The 17,721-nt window shown below is 44.7% G+C and overlaps 1 protein-coding gene across 3 annotated transcripts in view; it reads left to right on the top strand.

Moving 5' to 3' along the window:
- The window catches only part of TBC1D9 (TBC1 domain family member 9), an 80,812-nt gene that overhangs the window by 16,185 nt on the left and 46,906 nt on the right, over positions 1 to 17,721 (top strand). For all 3 annotated transcript variants that reach the window (XM_077814440.1, XM_077814441.1, XM_077814439.1), the window contains exons 2-3: positions 1,058 to 1,168; positions 16,826 to 16,944. In XM_077814440.1, coding sequence (XP_077670566.1) covers positions 1,058 to 1,168; positions 16,826 to 16,944 — 230 coding nt within the window. The remainder of the gene's footprint in view (positions 1 to 1,057; positions 1,169 to 16,825; positions 16,945 to 17,721) is intronic.

The raw sequence follows: 17,721 nt of genomic DNA, 5'->3' as shown, positions 1-17,721 counted from the left end.
ATTTTGGGGCTTCTTGTTGTTTTGACTCATGTTTAAGTAGAGTATCTAATGAATACCTGGAGAAAGGATGCCATTGGTAATGGTACGTTACCCTTCTTTTGCTACAATGCAAGAGCGCTCACAGTACTGCTCTTTGAGACACCCTCTCCTCCTTCCTCATAACATCTAGCAAAAACCGATGAAATCCAACTTGTGGAGGGTGGGGAAATCTTCCATGTCTTCTTTATATGTAATCAAGAATATAAAAACAATTCCTCCATTTCTTGTTTGTGTTTTGCTTTTGTTTTTGTCTTTCCTTTGCAGAATATCTTCTAAAACCCCGGATTAGAAGAACTTTAGCTACCCTAAGGGCAGGGAGACATGCAGTAGAACTTGATACACAACTGTTGATGTCGCTTACTTGATATGTTCATAAGTTGTTAGTTATTCTCCTCTTTGCTGTTGAAAAGAGTTCGACTGTATGAGTGTGTCTAATACTGCAATTAGACACTGGCCTGTGCTGGCTGATGGGGGCTCATGGGGCTTGGGCTAAGGGATTGTTTAATTGCGGGGTAAACATTCAGACTTGGGCTGCTGCGTGAGTTCTGGGACCCTCCCACTTTGTAAGGTCCTTGACCTGAGCCCACGCCTGAACATCTGCACCACAATTAAATAGCCCTTAAGTATAGTCCTGGCCAGGCTTGTTTTCAACAGCCATTCCAGAGAATGTAGTACATGACTTGTGCTGGAAATTTTTGGATTATTCTTTTCCTACCTGCAATTCCAAATTTTAACTCTTGTGGGGTCTTAAGGAAATGCCTAAAGAATTTGGAACTGAGAAGCTACAACTAAATAACAGTTTTAAAATGTGCTTTTTCTTAAAAAGGAAACAAGACTTTTATTCTTCTTTAGTATGTTTTCTTTTTTAAACTAACATCGACTCCTATGTAAAAGCTGAAATCTATTTTGATTATAGATATTTTACCTGTTGGCAAAAATGATCTGTCCTGTAGTAATTTTAATATGCAACAGATAATCTAGCAGGCAACATTCACCAACAGAATTTCCTGTTCCACAGGTCTCCTAGTGGGCACTCTGGATGTTGTGCTGGACTCCAGTGCTAGGGTAGCACCATACCGAATCCTCTACCAGGCGCCAGACTCCTTGGTTTACTGGACTGTTGCCTGTGGTAAGAACAAATACACTGAAACAGAATTATATTGGTGATAGTGGGGCATGTGCTATGTAACAAATGGAATGTTACTGTCATCTAAGTGCAGTCATTTTGTGATACCTTACTAATCAACTGGAACTGAAAGTCAGTTGATGGGGGAAGTACTTACGAAATCGGCAAGCCACATAATGTATGTGCATGAAACACTGTTAAATAGATATGATTACTTTGAAGCATTTTTGATGTTGGATTTTCAAAATTTAGGACCTACTGCAAAACATTTCTTCTATCATTAGAGTTTTTGGTTAGATTGCTATTTTACTATATAAATAGGATTTTCAGCAGGAATAACATTTTGTAAACATGTAATTCTAAGGCCTGCAGTGTGAAATATGAAGCACCAAATAAGTTGTGAATCTGTTTGACCACACCTGATCATAACAGTAGCATCTGAATATAGAGCACATTGCTATAATTCAGCAATGCTATTACTAATCCGATAATACTGCATACTGATTGTGCAAATTTTCAACTGGTTACTAGATCACAATTTGAGAGGGAAGTTTGCCATCTGGTGACATGTTTGCGGCTTGTCTACACTTGAAATGCTACAGTGGCACAGCTGCGCTGCTGTAACGCTTCAGTGTAGACACTAAGTATGCCGACAGGAGGGTTTCTATCATTGGCGTAGGTAATCCACATCCGGGAGAGGCAGTAGGTAGGTTGATGAAAGAATTCTTCAGTTAACCTAGTGCTGTCTGCACTGGGGGTTAGGTCGGTTTAGCTACTTCACTCAGGATGTGGTTTTTCACATGTCTGACTGATGTCGTTAAGCTGACTTAATTTTCTAGTGTAGACCAGGCCTTAATGTGGTAAAAAATATCCTTAACCTTTGCTGCTGATGTTTTATAAAGTCAGACCTTGTTTAATGACCACACCTAGGCTTTCCTGGCTGCCTCTGAATATTCTCTATCAAAAATTGAGAGAGACGTGGGGAAGTCTTATTCTCCTTACACCTCCTTCCTAAACCAGTTGGTATACTTCTGTGTTGCTGGGGTCATTTTTGGCCACCTTGTAATCCAGTACCAAATCTCAATAGCACATAGCTATTAAAGAACATTGGACTGAAAACCCAACTCTTGGGGAGCAGGATCCATACACAGTTCCTACAGAGGTCGATGAGTATTCATCTACCATCACTGATTCAGATCTCTCCATTGGATCTGACCTAAACTACTTCACTGTTGTATGAGTGGCAGTCACACCTGGTGTAGAGAACCACTATATTATATGTTGCCAGTAGATCTAATAAAAGGCGCTCCCTGTGTATCCTTAGAAATAGTTGATTCATGAGTCTGACCAGGGTAATCTCAGTGCTGCTCTGAATCCACTCTGGAATTTTTTGTATAGCTTTTATTCAGATATTCTTGCACTTTTGATGGTAATTGTAACTGAAAGAGGGTTTCAGCTAATCAACTGTTGATTTCCCACCAACACACACACACCTGTTAGTACAAACTTCCAGTGGATTTTAATTTAAAATCGGTGTAGTATAACTTACCTTTTATAAAAATGGCTGCATTTATTACTGAAGACTTTTTGGAATTCTCATTTAACCTGCTGTTTTACTGTCCCCTCCTCCATCATGGTGTAGCAGATGGCAGGGCCATGCAGGTTGGTTTCCACTGGGAGGAGAAACCAGTGATGTGGAGGAAGGGAATTTTCTTAGAGTAAACAAACATGTTACACTATCTACTGCTCCTTGAACATAAGTGGTCACAAACACCATACAAATAAGCCCCTCTTTTCTCAGCTTGAACACTAATGCCTGGTTCCCAGGAACCAAAGTTGTCCCCAACATTCTCCCTAAAAGGTGAGATTGAGGCGGAGAGCATGCTCTCCTGCTGCTTATGTGTTCCCACTCCCCACAAGAACCTATATCACAAAACTAACAAGAGTACAGCACTTCTTCAAAGACCATAACACTGCTCACACATTAAGAAAAATAACTGGTTTTCCAGTTGCTTCTATAGATGTTACTTAATTCACATTTTTAATTGGATTTAGAAATACTCTTACTTTATTTTGAATCCTTAGAATTTGTATTCCTAGTTAGAAAAATTTAACAAGTTTTAACAATGAAGATATTAGAATATGTACCCACTGGCCTTAGTTTCTTTTATTGATTGCTTCTTGAGTTTCAGCTAGTTTTAGGTTTTGTATGTCTAACTGATTATAAGTTGTTTTTGTTAAATGACTGGTTTCAGAGTAACAGCCGTGTTAGTCTGTATTCGCAAAAAGAAATGGAGTACTTGTGGCACCTTAGAGACTAACCAATTTATTTGAGCATGAGCTTTCGTGAGCTATAGCTCACTTCATCAGATGCATACTGTGGAAACTGCAGCAGACTTTAGTAGCTCAAGTCTGACCCCTTAAAGAGAATAGTATGGCCTATAAAGAGAAGTAAAATCTATCTTCCTGAGTGCAGATTCTTCATCTGTGCTGCATTGAAATTGGCCATCTGTGTATCCTCTGAGAACACTGCACTATGATTATTTTGTGTCTTTCTGTGACCATTTGAGAAGAAAGTGATTCTTTTTTAACCTCTTCAAAGTTTTCACTGTTCTACATGGTGTGACAAGTTTGGTCACAGAGACCCCCTTGGAACTCTCACCTGATGGGCTCAGAGGTAGTCTCAGCACATTTTCTTTGCCAGTTTGGGCTTCAGAACCCTGCCTTGTTGAGCCAGACACACAAGCCTGCTGCAACACAGACCCAGAGTCCGAACCATGCCCCCAAATCTAAAGACTTAACTGAAAACAGTTTAAGAAATGCTCCTGTCTCTAGCACCCCAGACACCCAGCTCCCAGTGGGATCCAAACCCCAAATGAATCTGTTTTACTCTATATAAAGCTTATACAGGGTAAACTCATAAATTGTCCGCCCTCTATAACACTGATAGAGAGATATGCACAGCTGTTTGCTTCCCCAGGTATTAATTATTTACTCCTGGGTTAATTAATAAGCAAAAGTGATGTTATTAAGTATAAAAAGTAGGATGTAAGTGGTTCCAAGTAATAACAGACAGAACAAAGTAAGTTTCCAAGCAAAATAAAACAAAACACGCAAGTCTAAGCCTAATACAGTAGGAAACTGAATAAGGGTAAATCTCACCCTCAGAGATGTCCCAATAAGCTTCTTTCACAGACAAAACTTCTTTCTAGACCAAGCAGCAGGCTTGCGTGTCTGGCTCGACAGGCAGGGTTCTGAAGGCCCAAACTGGCAGAGAAACCCTGACTCAGCACACTAGGTGACAGTTCCAAGGGGGTCTCTGTGACTGAATCTGTCTCAGTGGCGTAGTTGAGCAGGATCTGTGCACAGCTGATTGCTTTGAGACACTAGTAGTGATTTTAAGTGAGTTTTGAGAGTGGTGGCTAGAGAACAGACAAAGTGGTTACTGGTTTGTTATTTTCTTTGTTTATTTCGGGTGAGGGAAATAAGCACAAGAAAGCAGGAAAATGACTACCAGTGAGGCAGCTACAAAACTAGAGTTTGCGAGACTGGAAGTAAAGGAGAAGGCAAAGGACTGCAAGTTTCAAATGAGGCTCAAAGAAGCAGAGGCAGCCAGGGAGGAAACTGATCACAAAAGAGCCTTGGAGTTAAAAGACAGAGAAATACAGGCCCAGATTGAGACCCAGAAGCATGAACTGACTGTAATGGAGTGGAAGAGACAAAACCCTTCAACAGCTGGCTCCACTTCCCAAAAATCCACAAATGGGAGCAGTTATGTCCGCAGTATACTGAATCCAGTGATATTGCCGATTATTTCATCATCTTTGAGAAACTGTGCACTCTCCATATGATTCCTGAAGATCAAAAAATGACCACTTTAGTTGCAAATTGACAGGGAGAGCTCTGGACATATTCAATAAGATGCCTATTGATGATACTTCAAACTCTGGTAAATTTAAGGAACTGGTTTTGAAACCGTTTCAGATTACACCTGAAACCTACAGGGTTAAATTCAGGAGTGTTAAGAGGGGATCTGGATTGAGTAATGTGGCTTATGTAAATGAAATGAAAGATTTGTTAGACAAGTGGGTGAGGGGAAAAGGCGTTACAAGCTTGGAAGAAATGTGTAATTTAATTACTCAGGAACAGTTCCTGAATATTGCAGTGATGATGTAAAACAGTATTTGTGGGACAAAAAGGTGGATGCAGTGGGGGAATTAGCTGAGTTTGCGGACTCTTATGAGCAGTCACAAGCTGCAATTAAATACAAACCACTGGCAAAGGGGTACAAGGTTGATGGAAAGCAGAATCACCATTTTACCCCTGGGTAAAGGAGGCTGGGCGTTCATCTCCCCATGCCCCTGTTACTCGTCCCAAGTCTCCTGTACAAGCAGAGGAGCCCAGAAGGTGCTATCATTGTAAGTCCACTGAGCACCTGAGGAATAAATGTCCTTGGCTGAGTGGGAACAGAGAGCAGGTAACACATGAAGCTGCTGCTTCTCAGAGCACAGGGGGTATCCCAGGCTGCTGCCTCTTTCCACACAGGATTTGTAAAGGTTGCTTCTACACAACCAAGCAGTGAGCATATGCATGCTGTTAAACTTAATGGCAAACTGCTCCAAGGATGGAGAGACACTGGTGCAGAAATTTCTGTAGTCAGGAGGGACCTAATCCATGAGAAGGATTTGTTACCAATGAAAATGGCAGAATTAGAATTGGTGGGAGGTTACGAAGTCCTTGCGCCTTTAGCTAAGGTACACATGGAAACTGGTGATTTGCAAGCTGAGCTGACTGTTGCAGCAGTGGCACACAATTTTGTACTGTTTCTACTAGGGAGTGATTTCCTTGATGTGGCAGAATCTGTCCCAGGGTTTGTTAGCAGCAAGAAGGAATCTTGTGCTAAAGCCCCAGTGGGGAGGCTGAAGTCGCATGGGCTGCAGGGGGGAGTAGGGGAGTGTCTCTTTAATTCCTCTGGAGCAGTGAAAAATGCAGCTTTGGGAGCAGGGATGGTCGTAACCAGTTCCTGTAGCCCAGAGGCTCAAGGCAGATCCCTGCGGGAAGGGCTGGATAAAGCCAGCTCCTGTCCTATAATCATCTCCCTGGGGGAGGGGAAAGTTCCACCTTGTAACAGGGAGGCTGTCCCAGTTGGTGACTGCCAGGAAGTTGCAGGTCGCCATATTTGGGGTCGGGAAGGAATTTTCCTCCAGGGCAGATTGGAAGAGGCCTTCCTATGTAGCTTGGGGCACGGGTCACTTGCTGGAGGATTCTCTGCTCCTTGAAGTCTTTAAACCACGATTTGAGGACTTCAGTAGCTCAGACATAGGTGAGAGGGTTTTTTTGCAGGTGTGGGTGGGTGAGATTCTGTGGCCTGCGTTGTGCAGGAGGTTGGACTAGATGATCATAATGGTCCCTTCTGACCTTAGTATCTATGAATCTAGGTCAGCAGGGGACAGATCTTGCCCTGAGGTGCACAGAGACATGTATCCTGGAGATGAAAGTTGGGGTCCCAATGACTGCAGTGGGAACAGACCCCCAAGGACTCTGTAGCTGGAAGCAAGCCCAACCTGAGTGAAGTGGTGGGCAGGGGGGAGGATTTTGCTGACCAGTGAAGGGTTTGTCATAGCTGGTAGCTGTGAGCCCACAGCTGGACCAGGGTCACCTTCCCTTTTGGGGGACACGGGAGTGTCTGCCTCAGAGGGGAGCCCAGAGAGGGAAGTCCAGATGGAAGGTGAGGGGGGGACAGGAGGGTCTGCCCACCTTTTGTAGGGAGGCTTTTCCCCAGGAGGAGGATGAAGAATCTGCATCTGAAATGCCAAACCCCTCACCTGTGGATCAGGTTTTAAGGGAAGACTGGGGGTCAAGTCTCCTGGAAGGAAGGAGTCCAGTCTGTGAAAGAAGTTTATTTGAACGTCTCTGAGGGTGAGATTTTTATCTGTAGTCAGTTTCTTAATGTATTAGGCTTAGACTTTGTTTTGTTTTATTTTGCCTGGTAACTTACTTCGTTCTGTCTGTTATTACTTGGAACCACTTACATCCTTCTTTTTATACTTAATAAAATCACTTTTGCTTATTAATTAACCCAGAGTAAGTAAGTAATACCTGGGGGAGCAAACAGCTGTGCATATCTCTCTGTCAGTATTATAGAGGATGGACAGTTTGAGTTTACCCTGTATCAGCTTTATACAGAATAAAACTGATTTATTTAGGGTTTGAATCCCATTGGGTGTCTGGGTGCTATGCCGTTTTCAGTTAAGTCTGCAGCTTTGGGGGCGTGGTTCAGGCCCTGGGTCTGTGTTGCAGCAGACTGGCGTATCTGGCTCAACAAGGCAGGGTTCTGAAGGCCCAAACTGGCAGAGAAAATGGGGTCAGAGGTAGTCTTAGCACATCAGGTGAGAGTCCCAAGAGGGTCTCTGTGACCGACCCCGTCACACGTGGTACAAAGGATTTTGCAGTGTTTAGCTGTGTAACTCCATCTCTCATTTCACAGTTGTTCTTTACTGTTCTCTTACAAGTGTGCCACTCATTATTTGGCACTTGCACTCTCCCATTTTTACTGAAACTCATTACAGCCTCATTTGCCTTCCATAATGCATTAATCGTTGGCTCCCATGAATAGTTTTACAGAGCTGTGGAAATCACATGTTTGGTTCCTGGCTTACTTATTCAGCACCATAACATTTTCACAGGTGAGAAGAAACCCAATGATCTTGTCTACAATCGCATGCTAGTTGGTTATGTTTGAAGCTGTTTAGCTCTGTAATGGGGGCTTGTTAACATGGATTCATATAATGCAACTTTATGTAAAATCTCTATTTCTAATCTGACACTGACTGTGAGGGTCAGAGTCCTCTCTGTTGAACAGGCTCAGAACAGATGTTATTGGTAATTTTGCTAGAGAAGCTTAAAGTGTGTTAATTCCAGAATGGGAGTGCTCACATGGGGAGTTATGTCCATGTAACTTAATTTATATAATTATACTGGTATAGTTCTCCTAATTAATTTCCTCATGCATGAAAACTCTCAAACTGTTACAGAGCATGTCTGCACTTCAAAAACAAAACAAAAAAGCCATGGCACCAAGTCTCAGAGCCCTGGTATACAGACTCAGGCTTACTCTCCGGTGCTAAAAATAATAGTGTAAATGTTCCCTGCCCAAGCTCCAGCCTGGGCAGGAACAGCTACGTTGATGATATTAGCGCCATAGCATGAGCCCGAATCCGTAGACCTGGGTTCTGAGACTCTCTGCTGCAGACAGCTGCTTTTTTTCCCCCCCTTTTTTTCTTTTTGCAGTATTTACAGACATATGGAAATGTCCCTTTTTGTTTTCAAGTGTACAGTTCTTCCATTTGTCCTCACCCTTCCTCTTATATCCCAGTCCATCATACTTGGCAAACAGTTCTGATGTTGAAGATATGACAGAATTCATTAGCATATCAAGCATACTGGCGGAGATTATATCCGCATTTCAGCCATGTAATGTGTGATCAAGTGTACCACCTTGGAGAGGGGAAATGTGATTGATAGTCTCTGCTCTATGCATAGTAGCTATTGTCCCCTTTATCTTCTAACATCCTCTCTCTTCCCTGTTGCCTTATGCTATATAAAAAGTTGACCTGATTTAAAATTAAATGTTAGTCTTGACTAGAATTTAAAGGTGTGTTGGAGTGTGTTACCTTTTAAGTCTAGTGTATATAAGACAGTGCATACTTTAAAATGTGCTAAGCTGGTCCAAAGCTTGTCCATGGCACGAAAAGTCATGGTTTTAATATGTGGTAGCTAATATGTTTTAAAACCAAGTGTAGACAGGGTAGAATAAGTTTTTCTAGACCAGTGATCACCAACCTGTAGATCATGATCAACTGGTCGATCCTGGAGCCTCTGCCAGTCCATCGTGATCTCCAGCCACTAAAAGTTCGGCAGCGCAGCAGGACTAAGGCAGGCTCCCTGCCTGTCCCAGCCCCACGCCGCTCCCCGAAGCAGTCAGTATGCCCCCATGGTCCTTGGCAGAGAGGCAGAGGTCTCTGCATGCTGCTCCTGCCTGCAAGCACCGCCCCTGCAGCTCCCACTGGCCAGGAACAGGGAATTGCAGCCAATGGGAGCTGTGGGGGCAGTGCTTGCAGGCAGGAGCAGCATGCAGAGCCTCGTGTTGCCCCCACCCCGCCAGGTGCCGCAGGGGCGTGTTGGCCGCTTCCGGGAGTGGTGTGGGGCCGGGGCACGCAGGGAGCCTGCCTTAGCTCCGCTGTGCCACTGACCAGGAGCCGCCTGAGGGAAGTGCCATCTGGCAGGAGCCTGCACCCCAACCCCCATCCTGAGCCCCCTCCCAGAGCCAGTACCCCATACCCTCTCCTGCAGCCCAAGCCCCCTGCCCTGACCCCCCTCCCAGAGCCAGAACCCCTATACTCTACGCCAGTCTGGAGCCCCATTCTGCACCCAAACTCCCTCCCAGAGCTTGCACCCCTGCCCCAGGCTCAGTCCGGATCCCCCTCCCACGCTCCAAACCCCTCGGCCCCAGCCCAGCGCCCGCACCCCCTCCCGAACCCCAACCCTCTGCCCCAGCCTGGTGAAAGTGAGTGAGGGTGGGGGAGAGCAAGCGACAGAGGGAGGGGGGATGGAGTGAGTGGGGCGGGGCTTTGGGAAGGGGGCGGGGTTGGTCCTGGGTTGCACTTAAATTCAAAAAGTGATCTTGTAAGTAAAACGGTTGGAGAGCTCTGTTCTAGACCAGTGGTTTTCAAACTTTTTTTTCCGGTGACCCAGTTGAAGAAAATTGTTGATGCCTGTAATCCAACAGAGCTGAGGATGAGGGGTTTGGGGCGGGCGAGGGGCTAAGGTTTGGGGCAGAGGTTTGGGGTGAGGGCTGTGGGGTGGGGCCAGGGATGATGGGTTTGGGGTGCAGGAGGGGGCTCTGGGTTGGGGGGGAAGCTCAGGACTGTGGCAGGGGGCTGGGGTGCTAGAGGGGTCCGGGCTTTGCGTGCAGGCTCTGGGGTGGAGCAGGGATGAGGGGTTTAGGGTGCAGGAAGGGGCTCCGGGCAGGGGATTGGGGCGCAGGGTTGGGACTTACCTCTGGCGGCTCCCAATCAGTGGCGCAGTGGGGTTGCTAAGGCAGGCTTCCTGCCTCTCCTGTCCCCACGGACTATGCTGCTCCCTGGAAGCAGCCAGCAGCAGGTCTGGCTCCTAGCCAGAGGCGCACAAGCGGCTCCATGTGGCTCTTGCCCACAGGCACCGCTCCTCCCCCCGCAGCTCCCACTGGCCAGCCCCGTGGCCTCCCTGCCTAGGAGCCGAACCTGCTGCTGGCTGCTTCCAGGGAGCAGCGCAGTGCCAGAACAGGCAGGGACTAGCCTGCCTTAGCCGGGCAGCACCACCAACAGGACTTTTAATGATCCGGTCGGCGGTGCTGACTAGAGCCACCGCAACCCATTGCGTGACCCAGTAGTGGGTCACGACCCGCAGTTTGAAAATCACTGATCTAGACTATGATAAAAGGTGTGTTGTTAGCACATCCTGCTCATTAATTCTGCCCAACATCAAATATTCTATTCAACATTAAATGCGAATTTGTGGGTGGATTAACTGATCCATCTCACTAGGTAAACAATTTGGGCTACGAGATTAGGATAGTGTCTCTTTTATGACCTCGTCTGCCTGTGTTTGATTTTACTGCCAGGTGGCACTTTCATGAGAATGTTTGTTTTTCATTTGTTTCTCTTACACTACTTGCAGAGACCTATCTGAGAACTCTTAATTGACTCACATTTTTCTAATGCCCATAATTATATTGAAATGGTTATTGAGGTTGGTGGAGTTGCTGTTTATTTTGCTTTCATTTCTCATACAGAGTTGTGGCAGACCAGTTAATGTTTTGAGGAGTAAAGCATGAGATATTGGCAACAAAGTAATGTAAAAATGAGATGGAGGGGTGTGTGAGATGAGGACTTGATAGGAAACTCTCTACAGAAGCGATGAAAATAACCTGAAATTTGATGAGCCACAAATGAGAAATAGATGACTTTGGACCAGTCTACACAATACACACCAAAGGCATGTGAATTCTAATGCACACCAACTTGTTGTGCTAACTGGCTCAAGTAGACCCTGCTGGCATGCACTAAAAGTTCCCTAGTGCATGTTAACGCACGCTAGGGAACTTTTAGTTCTTCCCAGCAGGGTCTACATGGGTCAGTTAGTGCACAACACAGTGTGCATTAGAATTCACACCGTTGTGGTGCGTATTGCCATGCCATGTAGACAAGCCCTTAGAAAAGAAGTGCAGAGCCCTTATGATGGTGTGGCCAAACTGTACCTCATTGCAGTGTAGGAGAAGAGCAGTCATGCTGCTGGTGGTCTGTTTTTTGTCCATAACTTACACAGTTTGTCACTGCTTTTTGCTGACCTTAATCTCTCTCCATCCTAAGCAGGAGTTTTCAAGGCTTCACAGTCCCCTGCTTTATACAGTTATATTCCCAGCAAGCCAGACTGTAAATAGACTAGTGTCTGCACTTTGCTTCCTCTCCAGAGGCTATGAACAGCATAATTATCCACAGTTAAAATTTGCTATACAATTCTTTATAAGCAAGCACCTTTATTCTTGAAGTGAAAGCATTACTGGGAAAATTTTTAAAAAACAATAAAAGAACCTTGGTGCATGCTGAAGAGCTTACCAGACTGGGTCATAATGATTCCAGCCTCGAACTCTCGTAAGTGTCAGTTCCTCAAAACCCACAACTGGGTTTCCCATGGTTGCAAGTTCATAACTGTCTCTCAGTTTCAGAACCAGAACCCAGGCTGGGCAGAGCAGCTGTTTCTTTATACAACTTAGGCCTTTGATCTTGGCCTTCAGTAACAGATAATTAGCAGACCAAGACCCTCTCTTCAGAGGATAGTTTCAAAAGGGTAGAGTTTTGCGTAACAAGAGTTGGGTAATTTGCATTACCCTCTCCCTAGGGAATCCCCAGGAAATCCACTTAACGCTCGTTGTCCCAAAAGTCCATACTTGTCTGGCACGTTTTCAGTGTAGTCTTTTGAACTCCCAAATGTTACATTGGTCACATCTCCCTGCTACATACAATCCTGGCCTACAATAATAAATAAGGTTTTTAAGGTCTTTCAAGGATATTGCAGGAAATTACCATATCTGTCATACTCCCTAGGAATTGCATAGATGATCTCATTCCATTGCTTTCACTAAAACTGTGTCAGTGAGGTCTGGGTTAGTATTCACATCACATTTATAACTGACGGGTTAGGAAATAATTGGTTTGTGCATGGTTGCATCAGGATCACCTACAAAAGCTTTTATATTGTAACACAGCTATAATATATTGTTATAACCTTAATCTATGTTCATATTAAAACTGAAATGATTGGTAGCAAATAATTACTTTTGGTTAGTCTCTTTCTAATTGTCAGTTCATGAGCAGCTTGACTTTCTTGAATTCTGTAGCTACATTCAATTAGCTGCTCATGAACTATTTGCTAGTTATAATTTGAGCTGTTGCTTAACTGTGATTGGAAACCCAGGTCATGTGGGTATTGATTCTGTTCCCTCCTGGTTGGATGAACATAATCTTAGAAGGAGGTTTTGGGTATAGATATTAATGTTCACACATTGAGAACCTGTGTTCTGAAAATATCTGCTTAAGATTCATCTTGGTCTTGTCTTCATTGCGGACCTAACTTGGGTTCAACTCTAGTTTTCCCCTTAACACATCTGACATTCACGCATCCACGCACCTCTATCTGTGCTACGTGGCAAGGCAGCCATTGTACCCTGATATATAGGGCAAACCCCCAAGTTAATTTATGCTGTGTATTGCTAACCTAAGATAATGGCAGTGAAAACATTCTGCCACAGCCAGTCCAAAGAATCAATACATGATCGTTCTCCAGTCTCCTCCCCCAAGCCCTCTGGGAATGTATTCCTGTATGCAGTCTTGCCATCTGTCTGTGCTCTGATCCCTGACCATAAGGGATCTACCTTCAGATATCTCTGCCTGGTGTCCTTGGTCCGACCCTCCTTGTGCGATCTCTGTCTTTACCCATATCCGTTGTTAGATAAAGCAGAAAAATGCTCAGTAAGAAGCCTGTGTATCAGCATGCATTCACCTGGCTCTTTTGCAGTAGCCAGCCTGGGCAAAATGTAACTTGCTGTAATACACTCCTTGAAGGCACTACCATCCAAATAACTCTCTGTGGTAAGACACACTCCCACTAGTGCAGAAACCAGTTTATTATTGTTATTTTTAGAAAGTATTAAAATATTCCCAGTGGCCATTGAGATTCCTGGGTATAGCATTAAACAGACTACCATGAGCCAGTAAGCACTGCCAGCAAGCCAGTGGCACATTGCACTACCATCCTGAACTTGCTCAGTGAGTTGTTGAACTGCCTTTTGTCCAGTTGGCACACATCGGGATAAGGTTTTTGTCAACCACGGCAGTGAAAGGTGCGCTGTGTCACCTAATATGACAGGTGGCATTAACCTCCCATCAGTGACTGTGCTATTGGGGGCAGGAGAACCACATACCAGCTCGCCACATTGAAACAGAACAAACCTTTAGAACGCCATGGCATCATGCCCATCCATTCAAAACCCACACTTATTTTAGGAATATTTCCTATTTTTATCAACCTGGAAGATAGCACAGCATTAATTGCCTTGCAGTCCTCTATGACCACTGCGGCAGCTGTGGATTTGCCTCCCTCTAACTGATTAACAACAAATCTAGTACAGTCTGGGGTTGCCAGCTTCCACAGGGCAATAGCAACGTGCTTCTGGAGCATGATTGGCTCACTCATCTGGGTGCTCTGCTTCAGGAGTGGGGCTTTCCTCATACGAAAGTTCTGGACCCACTGCTGGTCATCCAATGTTGCCGTCTCATTGTGGTCACACCATAGTGTGCTTGTGGTTCAGATCCAGAAGCAGAAAACCATGATCTTCCGTGAGAGACAACATGTGCTTGGTCCCTGCCTCCGCCCCCCACCTATTGTCCCTTTATTTTGTTGTGCTTCTGCTGGTAAACCATTGGCTTCACCGTGCATGGGCCAAAAGCAGCCTCTAAGGTTATGTAGACTGCAATGTAAGCCCAGGATTCAAACTCTGGCTCAAAATGAACCCCACCTCCATCTACAAACAAATCACAGTAACCCAGGGATCGGTCACAGGACCCCACGGGGTGGAGAGTCTGAGCCCGAGTAAACCAGGACCCAGGATTCAAGCTCTAATGCTGTGCAGTGTAGATGCAGCCACAGTGGACTCATGCTCTGGGAGTTTGCCAAAAGTATTCCATAATCCCATGGGCTGATATCCTTTGTCCTCTGGACAGTCAAGCTTTCCCACACTGCACCACGAACAATGAGCTAGAGCAGAGGTGGTCAAACTATGGGCCATGGGCCACATCCGGCCCGCAGGACCATCCTGCCCAGCCCCTGAGCTCCTGGTCCGGGAGGCTAGCCCCCGGCCCCTCCCTTGCTGTCTCCCCTCCCCTGCAGCCACACTGCTGCACGGGCAATGCTCTGGGCTGCGGGGCTGCCTGCTCATGCAGGGCAGCGTGGCAGCATGTCTGGCTCCAGCCAGGCGCTGTGGCGGCCAGACATGCCGCTCTGAGCAGCATGGTAAGGGGGCCAGGGCTGGGGGGGGCAGACAGGGAGAAGGGGGCGGTTGGATGGGGCAGAGGTTCGGGGGAGGCATTCGGGGGACGGGGAGCAGGGGGCTGTTGGATGGGGCAGAGGTGGGGGCAGTCAGGGGATGGGGGAGGAGTTACACAGGGGGTGGGGTCCCAGGGGTGGTTAGGGGCGGGGGTCCCAGGAGGGAGCAGTCAGGGGACAAGGAGCAGGGCGGGGTAAGATGGGATGGGGATTTTGAGGGGGGCAGGAAGTGGGAGGGGACGGATAGGGAACAGGGGCCAGGCTGTTTGGGGAGGCACAGCCTTCCCTACCTAGCCCTCCGTACAGTTTCATACCCCGATGTGGCTCTCGGGCCAAAAAGTATGCCCACCCCTAAGCTAGAGCAGCAACATTTTGGGAGGGTGCTAGGAAGTCTGGGATACGGGTAGTTGGACTCAGACCCACATAATGCAGTGTAGACACTGGAGCCCCAGGGTGGGACCAGGGTTCAACAATTCCTATCCTGGGGTTACAAACGAGTGTGGATGCTCAAATCCTGTGTTAACAAACCCAGGATCTAACAACTCATGGTCTGCTAACCCTGGGTTTACATTGCAGTGTAGGCCTACCCGAAGATACCCACCACTGTCCCTCAGCAGCAGCTTCTTCAGAGGCACAAAAAAGAAACATTGCCTCCATAAAAAATAGCATCTGTCTGTTATTAGACTGAGCAGGATTGATGCCTTTCGCATATAACAGCACACCACCATAGCATCTTGGGTCCAGCCAGGATGAGAATTTCCAGGGTTTAGGCCGTTTTCACTCATCATCCGTAGAGTGGGGAGACAAGTTGCCCTGCAACACCTGTGAATAAGAGCATAGAGTGGTGCAGTGAGTTGTGGTGCTGTGAATCTCTGTATTTATGCCCAGATAGCTGTATTGCTTATCACAGCCAGACAGAGCTCCAGTGTGGATGGAGGGCATGAGAACAGCATGCTTATGTCAGAGTGTTATCATGGTGTAGCAGGTTAGGCTACCCATGATGTTTAAGCCGTTGTCTGTACAAAAATCCTGCCATTCCTGTGCAGGTGTCTTGGTGCCTAAAACTAGTACTTATGGATTTATTCCTGCCTTCCATTATCAGGACAGAGAGATCTCTGACAGCACAAGCATCTCTATTTCTGAAAATATTGTATAACAGTCCAAACCAGTGCTAGCTAGATAAAGGAAAAGTGGTGTTTAGTGGAAGCTTACAGCAGAGAAAACCGAAGTAAAATGTTGCCTATTGAATGCCTGATCCATGAAAAGTTCCTTCATTCTAGCCCTATATTCATTTACAGAATGAACGTGTATGTGTTTCTCCATGGCAGAAATCTTGTTTGACTCCCCCCCGCTCCCTAGAAACCAAGCCCGATATTGTCTGTCTCAGCTTTCACTGTAAAAGTGACATCCTTACAAAAGATGTGCCTCCCTTTAGAGTGCTGTCAAAATTCACATTCTTTTGATGAAGATATTCTTCCATCTGAAGTTTTGAAAATTTCTTTTTATGGTCTGAAATACCCATTGACAAATTCCACTGATTGCCTGTTTCAAACATGATTTTGATCTTGAAGTTTAGTAACTGTATCCTATATTAGGATTTACCTCCGTCAAGAACTATTTGTATAATGTACAGTTATCTTTTGGTTTGTGCTCCTAACAAATGCAGCCACCACCTTCAGTAATTAGATCTCATTAGCATGTCATTTACAATTCCACAAATATACTAAGGTCCTTATGTTTAGGATTTTTAATATAGTATTCTTCATTCATATTTAAACTAGGTACTGATACAGAAAAGTTTTAAAATAACACATGTGGGTTCATGTTGGGAGTTACCACCAATCATTAGTAGTGAAATTGTGGGTTAGGGGAGAATTTTTCAATTTACTGAGGTTATGACATTTGTTTCATTGTGTGAAACATTTTACTTCTTTCATTTTGCTTTAAATCTTGTTTGTTTTTGGGAATCATGGTGAACAAATTTTAGACATCAGTGAATTATTTACTTCTTTTGTGCAGGTTGTTCAAGGAAGGAAATCACTGAACACTGGGAATGGCTTGAACAGAATCTGTTGCAAACTCTTTCAATCTTTGAAAATGAAAATGACATAAACACATTTGTCAGAGGAAAAATACAGGTAGCATATATATGTACATAGAAATTGTTGTTGATTATAGATGTGACTATAGAACTGTAATGTCTCATCGCATCTGACGCAGTGATCTATACACCACTGTGTTCCTTGAAAGGAAAGCAACATTCCAAATGATATTGTGTGCATATCTAGATTAGGGAAATTTGCTGGAGCATAAATATCTATATCAGTGTAATCAAAATAATTTATATGTGGGAGTCCCCACTTCATCTATCCTCTCCTCTGGTTTTAATTCAACATCTAAAGTAGATTAAAGGAAACAAATGTTTAGCTGGTTTTAGATCCAAAAAATTTCTGTGATTCATTCATGCTTTGAAATTTTAAAAATGTGTTATGAATATTTGAAAATAAACACACTTGTTTATTAATGCTACTGACCAATAGAACATTAAGCACTTAAAACAACTGATAATTCTGTGTCTGTCTAGAATGAATAATGTTTTCCTCTATTACATACAGAAACTTAGAAGAATAACATAGGTTTTGTCTATGCACAAATATTGGACCACTTTAATTACACCAGTATATTTAGCGTGGATGCAGTCATATTGAAATAAAGGTGCTGGTTACCAGTGTAGTTATTTCTGCACAGAATCTCACTTCTAAGCAAAATATATATACTGGTACATAAACTGTGTGTCGATGAAGCCTGTTGGCTCCATCTGATTCCATTCTAACCTCTCATGTAATAATTATACCTCTTAAAAACCCAGCTGTGCTTCAGTAAATTTCAGTAGCAGATCAGAAATAAATACAATA

Source organism: Eretmochelys imbricata, chromosome 4 (assembly GCF_965152235.1).
Source record: "Eretmochelys imbricata isolate rEreImb1 chromosome 4, rEreImb1.hap1, whole genome shotgun sequence".
Lineage (NCBI taxonomy): Eukaryota > Metazoa > Chordata > Testudines > Cheloniidae > Eretmochelys > Eretmochelys imbricata.
This window is presented reverse-complemented; position numbering and strand designations above follow the sequence as displayed.